The sequence below is a fragment of the Aquila chrysaetos genome, chromosome 8 (assembly GCF_900496995.4).
Source record: "Aquila chrysaetos chrysaetos chromosome 8, bAquChr1.4, whole genome shotgun sequence".
NCBI lineage: Eukaryota > Metazoa > Chordata > Aves > Accipitriformes > Accipitridae > Aquila > Aquila chrysaetos.
The window spans coordinates 46,890,735-46,903,373 of record NC_044011.1 but is presented as its reverse complement, the minus strand read 5'-3'; the positions used below and the strand labels follow the sequence as shown (position 1 = coordinate 46,903,373).

Genomic DNA, 12,639 nt, shown 5'->3' with positions numbered 1-12,639 from the left:
GGCGGCACGGCGCGGTGTTACGACGAAGAGGCACGGGGCGACGGACGGGCCGCCAGCGCAACCGGCGGAACGCCCGCGCGGCGAACGAAACGCCCGGCGGCGACGAAACGCCCGGCCGACTAGCGACGCGCCCGGAGCGATCGTGCGAAGCCGGCGCGGTTAGAAAATGCGCCTAAGGCTTGCAAAACGCTTTCCCGCAGTACCCGCGATGCGGCTGCGGTCGTTAATGCGCGGGGTGATCAGCGGGCTGCCCGGTGCAACTGGTGAGGCACCAGTGCAGCAAGTGCAATGCATACTGCAACTAGGGAACGCTGCCTGGTGAATTAGCGGGACGCCCGGTGCAGTTAGCGTAACGCCGCTGAAAAGGCCTGCGCTAACCGCGACCCCCGGGCGGCAGGGCTGGGGCGGCTGTCGGCGCGGGAGCTGTCGGCGGCGGCGGGGCGAGCGGAGGCGGCCAGCCGGGCGCTGTCGGCGGAGCTGGTGGCGCAGCTGGCGCGGCGGGACGAGCTGGCGTTCGAGAAGGAGGTGAAGACGGCGTTCATCGGGGCGCTGCTGGCCGTGCAGGGGGAGCAGCGGGAGCAGCGGGAGGCCGCCCGGCGTCGCCGTCGCGACAGGGGGCTGAGCCTGCAAGGCGGGCGTCCGGAGCGCGGGAACCACATGCCCAGGAAGGTGGGGGACACGCCGCGGGGACGGGGACGGGGTTTGGGGGCGGTTGGGATGGGGATGGGGACGGGGGGACGTGGCGGGACGGGGGTTGGGGGACGCGGGGCAGAGGGACTCGGGACGGGGACGCGGGGCAGGGGGATGAGGGATGGGGGGACGTGGGACAGGGATGCAGGGACGGGGGGGTGGGCGACGGGATGGAGGAAAAGGGACACGGGACAGGGGGATGTGGGATGGGGGGACAGGGGGTTGAGGGGTGGGGGGACATGGGAGAGGGATGCAGGGACAGGGGGTGGGCGACAGGATGGAGGAAAAGGGACACGGGACGGGGATGTGGGATGGGGGGGACATGGGAGAGGGATGCAGGGACAGGGGGTGGGCGACAGGATGGAGGAAAAGGGATGTGGGATGGGGGGACATGGGACGGGGGGTTGAGGGGTGGGGGGACATGGGGCAGAGATGCTGGGACAGGGGATGGGCGACAGGATGGAGGAAAAGGGACGTGGGACAGGGGGATGTGGGATGGGGGGACGTGGGACAGGGGGATGTGGGATGGGGGGACATGGGGCAGGGGGTTGAGGGGTGGGGGGACATCGGACAGAGATGCAGGGAGAGGGGATGGGCGACAGGATGGAGCAAGAGGGACGTGGGGATGCAGGGACAGGAGAAGGGATGGGGCCAGGGGGATGGGGGGACACGAAGGTTTGGGCGGATGGGGCGCAGGGGGACGTGGGGACAGAAGGAGAGGGGGATGTGGGACAGGGTGATGGGGGGACATGGATGGGAGTCAGGGTGCCGGGGGGACGTTGGTGCCAGGGGAGGTGTCACGGGTGATGTCCGTGTCCCCGGGAGGTGACTGGGTGTGTGTGGTGGTTGGTGTGTGTCCCCAGCGCTTCAGCATGGAGGGCATCTCCAGCATCCTGCACTCCGGCCTGCGCCAGACCTTCGGCCCCACCGCCAACGAGAAGCAGGTGCTCTTTTTCCCCCCCAAATTGCCCAAATCTGTCCACTTTCACACTCCATCCCCCTGCATCCCCCAAACCCCTTCTAAAATATTTCTTAATTTTACAACCCCGCTCTGTCCCTTACAGCCCACTGACCCATCTTGCAAAAATCACCATTTTTCACCCCAAAAAATCCTCCCTAAGCAGGGGTTCACGTTTGGGCGGGTTTTGCAGCATGCAATTAATTCAGTACCCCCCCCCCAAATACCAGCAAATTAAATGGAATCACAGGAAAATTGCAGACATACTCTGCTTTGGCACCGATTTGGGGTGATTTGTCTCAAGGTGGTGCAAAAAATAGGCAGGTTTGTGCTATCTGGGTGGGTTTGGGGTGTTTTTTTTTTTTTTTTTTTTTTTGCAGTACCTGAACACAGTGATTCCCTATGAGAAGAAGGGGTCGCCACCCTCTGTCGAGGATCTGCAGATGCTCACCAACAGTGAGTATTCATTCAAGCTGCCGTTTTGGGGCAGAACCAGACATTTTGCATCTCCATGGTGTGGATTTGGGACGCAAACGCACATTTTGCGTTGCTACAGCAGCTGCGATTTGGGTGCATCATTGCAACGCAGCCAGTTTGGGGTGTGATCCCCCCCCTTTTTTTTTTTTTTTTTTTTTTTTTTTGTTTTCATCGTTGCAGCACGGGCAATTTGAGGTGCTACCACCCATGTTGCATCATTGCAAGCCCATTTTGGGGGGGGGGAAAGGACCCGTTTTGCAGCAAGGCAGCACAGCTGGTTTGGGGTGCGATCATCCATTTTGCATCACTGCAGCACAGCTGATTTGCAGCAAACCACCCCCCTCCATTTTTGCACCCTACACCAGCACCAATTTGGGGGTAAAACACCCATTCTGCATTGCCACGGATTGGCTGACTGGGGGTGAAAGTGCTTTTTCGGGGGATGCTCTCAGGCCTGGTGCATTGTGGGAAACTCTGGCAGTGTCTCTATGGTGACTGTGGGGCTGGTCTTGGTGGGGAAAAGGGACATTTGGGGGGCAGTGGGGCCAGGCTCACAGCTCCATTCCCCCTCACAGTCCTGTTCGCCATGAAGGAGGGGAACGAGAAGGTGCCCACACTGCTCACGGACTACATCCTCAAAGGTATCTGCTCACCTTGTGCATCCCTCGTGCACCCCTCGTGCATCCTTCATGCAGTTCCCGTGCAGTCCTTGTCCCTCTGTGCATCTACCGTGGATTCCTTCTGCATCCTTGTGCAACTCCTTTGCATCCTTCATGCACCTCCTGTGCATCCTTGTGCATCTCCCATGCATCTTGTGTGCATCCTTCACGCATCTCCATGCATCCCTTATGCATTGTCGGTGCATCCTTCGTGCATCCTCTCTGAATCCTGCATACATCTCCTGTGCATCCCTCATGCATCCTTTGTGCAGGCCTTCTGCATCCTCACACACCTTTGTAGATCACTGCATCCTCCCTGGACTTCCCTTGTTCCTTGTTACGTGGCCCACCTGCTTCCTTCATGCAGCTTCATGAACCCCTGTGCACCCCTCATGCATCCCCATTCATCCTCCACGCATCTCCTGGGCACCCCTCGTGCATCCCTGTGCGTCTCCCACACAGTTCTCGTCCATCTCTTGTGCAGCCTCCTGCACCCTTGTGCACCCTTCATGCACCATCGTGCATGCCTTGTGCGTTCCTCCTGCATCCCTTCCGTGTTCCTCCTGCATCCTCTCTGCACCCCATTTGCAGCTACCGGGCAGCCTCATGCAGCACTCATGCATGCTTGTGCATCCTTGTGCACCCACGTGCCTTCATGCACGCTCGTGCGTCCTTTCTGCATGCGCTCGAATCCTCATGCACGCTTGTGCATACGTGCATACTCCTGCACCCTTGTGCACCCCCGTGCACACTTATGTATCCTCATGCAGCCCTCGTGCACCCTCATGCACCATTGTACGCCCTTGCACACGCACGTATCCTTGCGTTCTTTTGTGTATCCCCGTGCAAGCCCGTGCATCCTTGCGCATCCTTGTGTGCTCACACGTCATCGTACATCGTCACGCATCCCCGCGCACGCTCGTGCATCCTCGTGCATCCCCGCGCACGCCCGTGCATCATCGTGCACCCGGGTGCGACCCCCATACGTCCCTGGTGCACCCTCGTGCGCGCCCGTGCACACCCACGACCTCTCTCTTTGCAGTGCTCTGCCCAACCTGATGCGGCGCTGCCCTCGTGCCCCCCTACCCCGGCGCCCCTCGAAAACGGGGCCAAACCCGAGGAAAATGGGTCGCCTGCGGCCCCCCACCCTCCCCCTTGCACTCCCCCCACCTTTGCACAGCTGGGAAATAAATAATTCGTTTCATTAATTAAGCAACCAGCCTCCGGCATCTTCATCCCCCCTGACTTGCGACGTCGGTTTGCAACTTTTCGAGAGAAAAATGCACTTTTTTTGGTGGAAAATACCGACGAGGACTTTGCTGCGATGCTCATGAATATTTCAGAAATTTATAAAATATGCAAATTTCTGGCTAACGAGCTGCTGGGTGCTCAGAGCTGGCTGCAGCGCTCCAGGCAGCTGCCATGATCAGAGGGGCAAAATTCAGCTGTAAATTCCATTTTGAGGGCATTTTTTCCACTTTTAACTTTTCTGCAGCCCCGTTTTCTGCTAAAAATTGTGCAAAAATCACCTTTTTTTTTTCCAGAAAATCATCCCATTAGTACTGGCTTATTAGGGAATGGGGGGGGGGGTCCGTTTTGGGGAAAATTACTCACTTTTGGGATTTGTTACTCATTTGGGGGGATAGTCCCTAATTTGGGGGTCTTTGCTTATTTTTTGAGAGTGTCATCCGTTTTGGGGGAAATCGCTCATTTTGGGGAGATTTACTCATTTTGGGGAGCATCATTTTTGGGGAGAGTCACTCATTTTTGGGAGGATTGCTAGTTTGGGAGAGCATCATTTTGGGGCAACATCACTCATTTTGGGGACTGTTGCTCATTTTGGGGGAGAATTGCTCATTTGGGGGAAACATTTTGGGGAGCATCATGGTTTTGAGAAGATCAGTCATTTTGGGGGCACCACTCCAAAAAAAATCACTTAATTTTGGAGGAAGTTCCCTTATTTTGGGAGCGCCTTGTTCATTTGGGGGAAATAGCGCTTTTGGGGGGAAACACTTCAATTTTGGGGAGCTTCCCTCATTTTGGGGGAGCATAATATGTTTTGGGGCAGTATCACCCATCTATGGGTGGGTCACTCCTTTTGGGGGAGCATCACTCATTTTTGGATAACAACTCATTTTTGGGGAGAATCACTCATTTTTGGAGAAAATAACTCATTTTGGGGTGAGCATCACACATTTTGGGGGAGCATCACTCATTTTTGGAGAATATAACTCATTTTGGGGTGGGCATCACTCAAGAGGGGTGTAACATTTTGGGGGAGCATCACTTATTTTGGGGGGGGTATAACATTTGGGGGCTGTATCACTCATTTTGGGGGAGCATCACTTTTGGAAGTGTAAATCCTATTTGCACCGCATCACTCAATTGCAGATTTTGGTCAGTTCACCCATTTGGGGGCTGATTCACCTATTTGGGGGGAATTGTGCCCATTTTGGGGGGTTATTCACCCATTTTGGGGCTTTTCCACTAGCAGGAAGAAGCTGCCAATAAAATACAGCTGCGAAACCTCATCTCGTAGCACTTTATAATAAATGGCCATGAATTAATACTAAATTACAATGAATCCTTTATGAAATTACAGATTACATTCACGCCAGATCAGTATCGAAAAATAGGCTTTTCTGCCCATTGCATCACTTGGGTTATTTTTCCCCCTGGCTGCTGTTTCTTTTTTTTTCTCAACTCTTCAAGAGCCAGAAAAAATAAGGACAAAACCGGCAAAAAGCCGCAAAAAAAAAAAATCCTTCTTACAGAAACCTGCATTTACAGGAGGAACCTGCAGAAGAAAATTCCTTTATTATTTCTGCCCTGCATCACCCGGGTTTGCTTTTGCGTTTCCCCCGCACCATATTTTAAGGCGAAATTCGCCGGTTTGCTAGCATTTAAAAAAAACCCAAAATACGTTAGTTTTTTGCAGAGCTGCCCTCCCCCATGGCTCCTTTGGGGTAAAACTCCACCATTTTCCCATGCAGGTAGACAGTATCAGGGAGAAACCATCTTTCCAGCAACAATATTGAATTTCCTCCCACCCGGGTGAATCTTGGGGGTCACCATTCAATTTGGGGTGAAAATCTGCATTTTTTTAACCCATTTTTTTCCCCCCACTTTTTCCTGACTCGGTGCCAAAACGCCATGGGAAAGTCTTACTGCTGGCAGCCTTTGCCCCAACTCTGCGTCCAGTCTCAGCCCTTAAGGACGAGGATGGGGTGATTTTTTTTTTCCAGATTCCACGGGTTTTTCACACATAAATTAAAGGATTTGGGGGAATTTCCTCCCTTTTCCAGAAAGTTGCGTCCGGAGTCACCAAACGGCTGCAGCATCGGGGCCAAAATGGGGACGTTTGGACAATCTGGTGGGTCAAGAGCATGAAACCCTCCTCAGATCCGACCTGAAGCAGAATTTGCACTCGCAGATTTTTTTTCCCTGCGTGCCGCTACTTATGCCTGTGAATCATCTTTCTGGGGGAAAAACCCAAAAAGCATCAGTCCTGGGGTTGGTTGGGGTTTTTTGCACCAAGAAATCCAAGTGATGGCCACAGTGGCCCATGGTGAAAACCCACTGTTGCCCAACAGCATCTGAGCATCGTGTGGGGAAAACAGCTTCCCTTAAAAATGCTTTTTCTTACCAAAAATGGAAGGGAAAAGGGGAAAATAAGAATAAAACCTGAAAAAAAAATTAATCTGGCCACAATATGTGCCTTGTAAACATGTGTCCTTCACTTCCACACGCTGACGTCGTGGTCCCCGCGCTCCCGATGGCAGCCGGGGCATCTGCCAGCGCCTCCAATTTGCTTTTTTCTCACCAATTTTGTTTTTGTTCTTGCCAATTTTTTTGGCATTTTGGGGGGAATTTTGTTTCCGGTGCTGTCAATGATTTGGGGAGGGTGCAGGAGGAGCTATTCCAGCGAGTCACTGTGGTCCAAGCCAAGGTCGGTACCAGGTGCTGCCGGGAGGCCGCCAGGCTCTTCCTCCAGCTCTTCCTCTTCTTCTTCCTCCTCCTCCATCTCGTCCTCGTCCTCCTCATCCTCCTCCTCTTCCTCAGTGCCGTCGAGGGAGTCGTCGTGGGCTGCCAGCATGGCCTGCTGCATGGCCATGGTGGCTGTGGCTGACGAGAGAGGTTGCAGGTTGTCCATGCTGAGCGAGCCTGAAATTAAAAAAAAAAAAAAAATATATATATATATATATATATATATATATAAGGACTTCCCAGCTAATACAAAAAGGATGAAAAAGTGCATAAACCAAGAATAACCCAAGCAGAAAGCTGTACTTGGAGAGAGAGCACCCTGTAGGGTGTCCCACCTGCCCCAGCCATTCCCCAAAGTTGAACCCTTAATTTTTTTAGCTAATGTATCCATTAAATAAGAAGAAACCTTCATTTTTCAGCAGATGCCCAAATTGATTGGGCAGATCTTCTTTTCATCCTCTCTTAATTTCCACCTTCCCTTCATCTTCTCTCTTCTCATCTTGTCTGGTCCATGTTCATCTCTGCTTTCTTCACCTTCTCTTCATCTTCTTTACTCCTCTTCATTTTCATCACCTGTTCTTTCTTCATCTTCTCTTTGTCTCTTTTCCCATCTTGTCTCATCTGTCTTCTCATCTTCATCTTTTTTTCATTTTGCCTCCTCTCCCCATCTCCCCCTTTACCTCCTCTCCAGCACCTCAGGAGATATCCCCAGTGATGTCCCATAGTGGGTGATCCTTGAGGACTGTGCTGATGCTGAGAAGATGGCAGTGCCACATTGCCAGCGCACTTGTGATGGCCAACTGGATGGACCTTCTTGCGTGGGCTACCTCTTCAACATGTTTTTCCCCACAGGGGCATAAAGGGCTCTAGAAATCCTTAATTACCAATTAAGGCCATAATTTAATGCATGGTCACCCCATCCAGGAAGGGCAGGGGCTGTCAGGGTTTGTCCTTACCGTCAGGATTTGTCCCCGAATTGCCACCCTGCTGCTGCAGGACCCCAGCGGCAATGGAGTTGGGCCAGAAGCGCTGGGTGGGCCGGTGCTGAGATTTTATTTTCTTGGCTTTGGGGGCTGGGTCTGGGTTGCTGGCGTCAAGCATTGGCTGCAGGATGCGCCGCCGGGCATTTATGAACCTTTTCAGCGAAAAAAGAGACCATTCAAGTAAATAAGAGTCATCACACCAATTTTGAGTTAAACCAACAGACGTAACAATTCAATGAGTTGCAATATAAAACACTTCCAAAAGTGGCTGCATGGTCCCAAAAGCTGGGGTTTTACCCTATTTAATTTGTGGCATGTTACACCATTGCATTCATTTTTCTAGCTGAGTTGGAGGCTGCTACATATTGGGTTTGCCAGGAGAGGGCACTGAGATACCACAAACGAATGCCATCAATTAAACACACCGGCTCCAAGAAATTGGCTCTGACTGCCCAAGTTACCCCCCCAAAAGCATTATATAGCACCAAAATAATGGGAAAAAAATTTCTAAAGCCAGCAAGATGGTTGCATGGGCCACCAATATGCTCACCAGTTGTTGACTTGCAAGAGGGTCAGGTTGGTTTGGGCGGCGATTTGCCTCTTCTCGTCCTCTGTGGGGTAGGGGTGCTAGAAAAAAAAAGAGATGGGGCAGCACAATGACATCCCTGTGTGCAAAAAGGCAGCCCCCAGTGAAAAAAAAAATTACCTCCCCCCCTTCTTTTTCATTTTCCCACCCCAATTTTGGTGGCTTCTTGCATCTGAAAGATGCAAGGCTTAAGGGTGGCATCTGAGACCATCATGGTTTGCCTGCTGTCCTTAGGGCTTTTCCAAGGCTTTCCATCAAAGGCTTTTCCTTGAAGGAAGTTAGTATTTTTTGTTTTAGCGATTTTCCCATAATGTTTTTTGGTAAAGGTGGGATTTGGGCTTCAAAACCCACTGTCACCCACAATGGTCCTTGTCAGATGCATCAGTAAAACACCCCAAAACATCTGCACTGGGAGACTACCAGCACTCAAAGCTTCAACAATCTCCTCCCAACCATGCTAAAATCCTCCTTTCCAATCCCCAAAATGAAATTGTTATCAAACCAGCCCCACGTGTCATTTTTCAGAGCCCCAAGCCAGTGCCAGTGTTGATTCACATGACTTGTTTTCCAGCTGTTTGCCCTCAAAATAATATGATTTCCTTGACAAAAGCACCCAAAGTCATGGCATGAAGGAGAGTCTTGTCCCACCAGGGCCTCAGGGATGCTAAAGTGGTTAAAAATTGCTCTCTTTTTGGCAAAAGTATCCTCATTTTTGGCATATTATTTCCAGCATTCCTTCCTCCTGCTGGTGCTACAAAACTTCCAAACCCAATAAAATGATGAGCATCAATGCTATTAGGTTAAAAACCACATCATCTATGATGTCAGATGGAGAAATCCCGTGGGGAAGCCCAAGCATCTTCTGACCGTGAGGATGAGGCTGAGAGCAAAGGTCCAACCATACAGTAGAAGAACAATTTCTTTTAATTTTTCGATCCAGTTTTGGAAATCTCAAACCATGGGGCATTCCTTGCACCCAACAGAAAATTGCTCCTCAGTTTCTGGTCTTCTAAATCCTTTTCCTGCTTGCAAATCTGCAGTTCATCCCTCCACAAGCATGGGACATGCACGATGCAGCTTGGGATGGTGGCCCAACACAGTGATGCTCTTGTCCTCAACGCAATAAATCCAAAATTTCCCATTTAAAAAAAGGCTGGAAAGTTCCCAACCAGCTGCTGCTCCATGTCCTGGGTCATGTTTTACTCCAAGTTGCTCCTTGGAGCTGCTATTTTCTGTCTTGCTGTTATCTATGGGTCTCCCACCTTCCTGGAGACCCTCATGCAACTCTTCGCAACCAGTGTCTGAGTGATTTCTTGGCCAAATTATGCAGGAAAAAGAAGCCGGGGGGGGGGGGGGGTAGCTTTTTGCCCTTCTTCCAGCCCTCTGGCTGGGAGAGCAATCTTCTTGCATGAAAATATCGTGGTTGCATCCTCTGAGCTCCCTCCACCTACCTACATCTTCAACCCCAAAAATGGGGTGATTTTGTAATTCTATATTTCGACTGATTGCTGATGTGCCATAACCATACCTGTGGGGCAGCTTTCACACCCAGGCTTGCTGGTAAACAGTATTTTGGAGCTGTTAACTGGAAAAAAATGCTACACCACCCATCCGCAATCATTTGTGGAAGTCCCCCTCTGTTTGCTTCTTCATGCCATTAAGAGAGTATTTTTGCCACCTGCAGTGAAAACGGTCATCCCCAAAATACTCCCAAAATAAAACCAAAGCCACTTTGAGACCTCTGAATATAAATTCAGACAAACCACCACCTCGATTTGTTCATTTTAGGGGGTTTTTGCCTTTTTTTTCCAGCTTTGCAGGGTGTTTTGGCAGCTGCGGTGCTCACCATGAGATGCTGGAAGAGCCATGAGCGCATGATGTTGGTAGCATGTTTGGGCAGGACGCCCCGCTTGTTCTTGGACTTCTTGTCCTCACCGTCGAGGAGGGAGGTGAGATCCAGGTTCACCTGCCAGGGGAGAGGAACGGGGAGAGAATTGGCTGAAAACAGCAATGAGCAACCCAAAACCCAAGCAAAACTAAGGCAAAAAATGAGCAAAACCAACCCAAAATGGGCGTAGGGCAAGTGCAAAAAACAGGCACTTGCAGGGAGTGTCCAAACCCCTTTTTTTCCCCAGAAAAATTTGCATTAAATCCACATTTTCCCCCAGGATCTCTAATATCTCAATTTTTTTGCCAATGCTTTGCAAGGGGCAATGGGCTTTTTCTTCCTGCTATGGCACTGGCATCGCAGTTGGGGACCGTGGTGCTGAAGCCATGACCATTTTTGATGTGCAATTAAGGAGGAAAACACTTTTACCTTAAAAAAAACAAACCAAAAAAAATCCCCCAAAAGATGACTTTCTAAACCTGAGGTTAAAACTCTGCCATTCATTAAACCCTTGCAAATCTGTGTGCCTCACTCAGCTGATTCCCACCACGAGGAGAAACATGCCCATTGAGCAAAAATTTGCTTTTTTTCCTCCAAAAATAAAAAATAAACATCTTGCTGCAAGAGAAGTTTTAATGAGGATTCAGGAACTGAACTGAAATCTCAGCGCTTGAGTTAAAAAGGGATTTTTTTTTTTTCCCCAGCTCTTCATCAAAACACTTCTCCTGGATGAATTAAACATCAGGCCGGCAGGTCCCTGTGATTCCCCTGGGCTCTGGCTGAATAAATCATGGCAGCAGCTCGGGAAGAGCATCCGGAGGTGCTTGTCCAGGGCTCTCTCCCTGCCCCGATATTCCCTGCGCATGTTTTTCCCACCACAGAGGGTTTTGCTGCAAGATTTAAGCCCGTGATGGAGAAATATTAAAGAAATTTTAAAAACCATGGCACAGGCAATAAAACTGCCAGGGAGGTGCCACCCATTTCCAAAATGCCATTTATTATTTTTTTTTCAAGAGACTCCTGCAATTAAATTGGGGCTTTTCAGAAAAAAATCTGCATGGGGGGATTTTTGCTGATCTACCCCCAGGAATCAGTGTAGCAGAAGTCAGTGGGTTTTTTTCCCAAATTCCTGGGGAATGGGGGTTTGGAAGAGATCACAGACAACGCAGCCAACAGGGATGGCAAGTTGTCCTTATAAATCCATTTCTACCCCAAATTGTTGCCTAATGCAGCCACAAAGGGAAAACCCATGTAGTTAATTGCAATGACAAAAAAAGGAATAAAAACAGAGCAAATGGCTAAAAAAACCACTCCCAAATCCATAAAGCAAGGAAAAGAAATGAGCCTTTCGCATGAGCGCTGTGATTGCCACACTGGACAGGCAACACCAGTGATCCCAAATCCATAATATAATAGCAATAATATCCTATCTCATCCTATCCCATCCCATCCCATCCCATCCCATAATATAATTTAATATAATATAATATAAATATATTTTATACATTATAATATTGTAAGCAATAATGTAAGCACTGCTATCATTTATTAGGTCATTGTTATAATTTGTTAGGTACCCCAGAGGAGCCTGGCAGATGGATTTAATCAACGTTTCTTGCTAATTAAAAGTTTAGGATACTCCAAGGGTTGAATTTGTGGAGAAACTGGGGGTTTTGCTTGCTGCAGCAGTCCAAAACATTGCATAAAATGGAAATCTGAGGTGGGAGATTCTTACCTGGGCGTTGGGGATCTGCAGGGCACCGGGGGCAATGGCTTGGGCGAGGACCTGGCCCTGTGACGTCACCATCGTCACGGGCTGGTACAAGGCTCCACCTATGGAAAAAAAAGGCTCGTGGGGCTACCGAAACCCCCAAATTTCTACCCCCACCACCAGCCTCCCCCAGGGTCCCTACCTGGCACGGCCGGTGAGCCGCTGCCAGCGCTCATGGCCAAGTTGCCTGGTGGTAGCGCAGCCGCCGGCACCACAATGCCCGGCGGTGGGTTGGAGGCGGGCGGCAGCGCCGCCGGCGAGCTCTGCAGCATCTCCTGCGAAAAAAATATTAAAAACGTGAATTTTAACACGCGGCAGGGGCATGCGAGGTTTTAATTTTCCCCTTCCAATAAACTCGCCCCGTTGCCTTTTTTTTTCCCCTAGGTGGTTCAACAGGCAAAATTGCAGAAAAAGGGATTTTTCTATTTGTTGCAATTGCAAAAAAAGATGGAAAAAAGGATTTATGCTTTGCAAAGCTCCTGCTTAGCATCTTTCCCAAATTCATCTTCTTTGTGCAGCCACTATTTCCCGTAAGGAAAAAGGAAAGAAAAAAAAGAGCATGATAGACAAGAAGGAATGTCTTCAATCTTCTTTTTCTTTCTATAAATTTCTATTTTTTTGGTGCTTTGACTGGAACTGG

At 50.1% G+C, this 12,639-nt stretch overlaps 2 protein-coding genes across 6 annotated transcripts in view; one reads left to right on the top strand and one right to left on the bottom strand.

The window, feature by feature from the left end:
• The window catches only part of LOC115344236 (fasciculation and elongation protein zeta-1-like), a 5,532-nt gene extending 1,536 nt beyond the window's left edge, over positions 1-3,996 (top strand). Inside the window, exons 2-6 of the mRNA XM_030021183.2 lie at positions 367-669; positions 1,554-1,634; positions 2,029-2,104; positions 2,701-2,766; positions 3,827-3,996. Coding sequence (XP_029877043.1) covers positions 367-669; positions 1,554-1,634; positions 2,029-2,104; positions 2,701-2,766; positions 3,827-3,843 — 543 coding nt within the window. The 3' untranslated portion in view covers positions 3,844-3,996. The remainder of the gene's footprint in view (positions 1-366; positions 670-1,553; positions 1,635-2,028; positions 2,105-2,700; positions 2,767-3,826) is intronic.
• A 1,316-nt stretch (positions 3,997-5,312) lies between these two features.
• Positions 5,313-12,639, bottom strand: part of PKNOX2 (PBX/knotted 1 homeobox 2) — an 87,892-nt gene continuing 80,565 nt past the window's right edge. For all 5 annotated transcript variants that reach the window (XM_030023038.1, XM_030023040.1, XM_030023041.1 and 2 more), the window contains 6 exons: positions 12,142-12,274; positions 11,964-12,061; positions 10,187-10,306; positions 8,305-8,381; positions 7,728-7,906; positions 5,313-6,948 (listed from right to left, as the gene is read on the bottom strand). In XM_030023038.1, the coding sequence (XP_029878898.1) occupies positions 6,701-6,948; positions 7,728-7,906; positions 8,305-8,381; positions 10,187-10,306; positions 11,964-12,061; positions 12,142-12,274 (855 nt within the window). In that variant the 3' untranslated portion in view covers positions 5,313-6,700. The remainder of the gene's footprint in view (positions 6,949-7,727; positions 7,907-8,304; positions 8,382-10,186; positions 10,307-11,963; positions 12,062-12,141; positions 12,275-12,639) is intronic.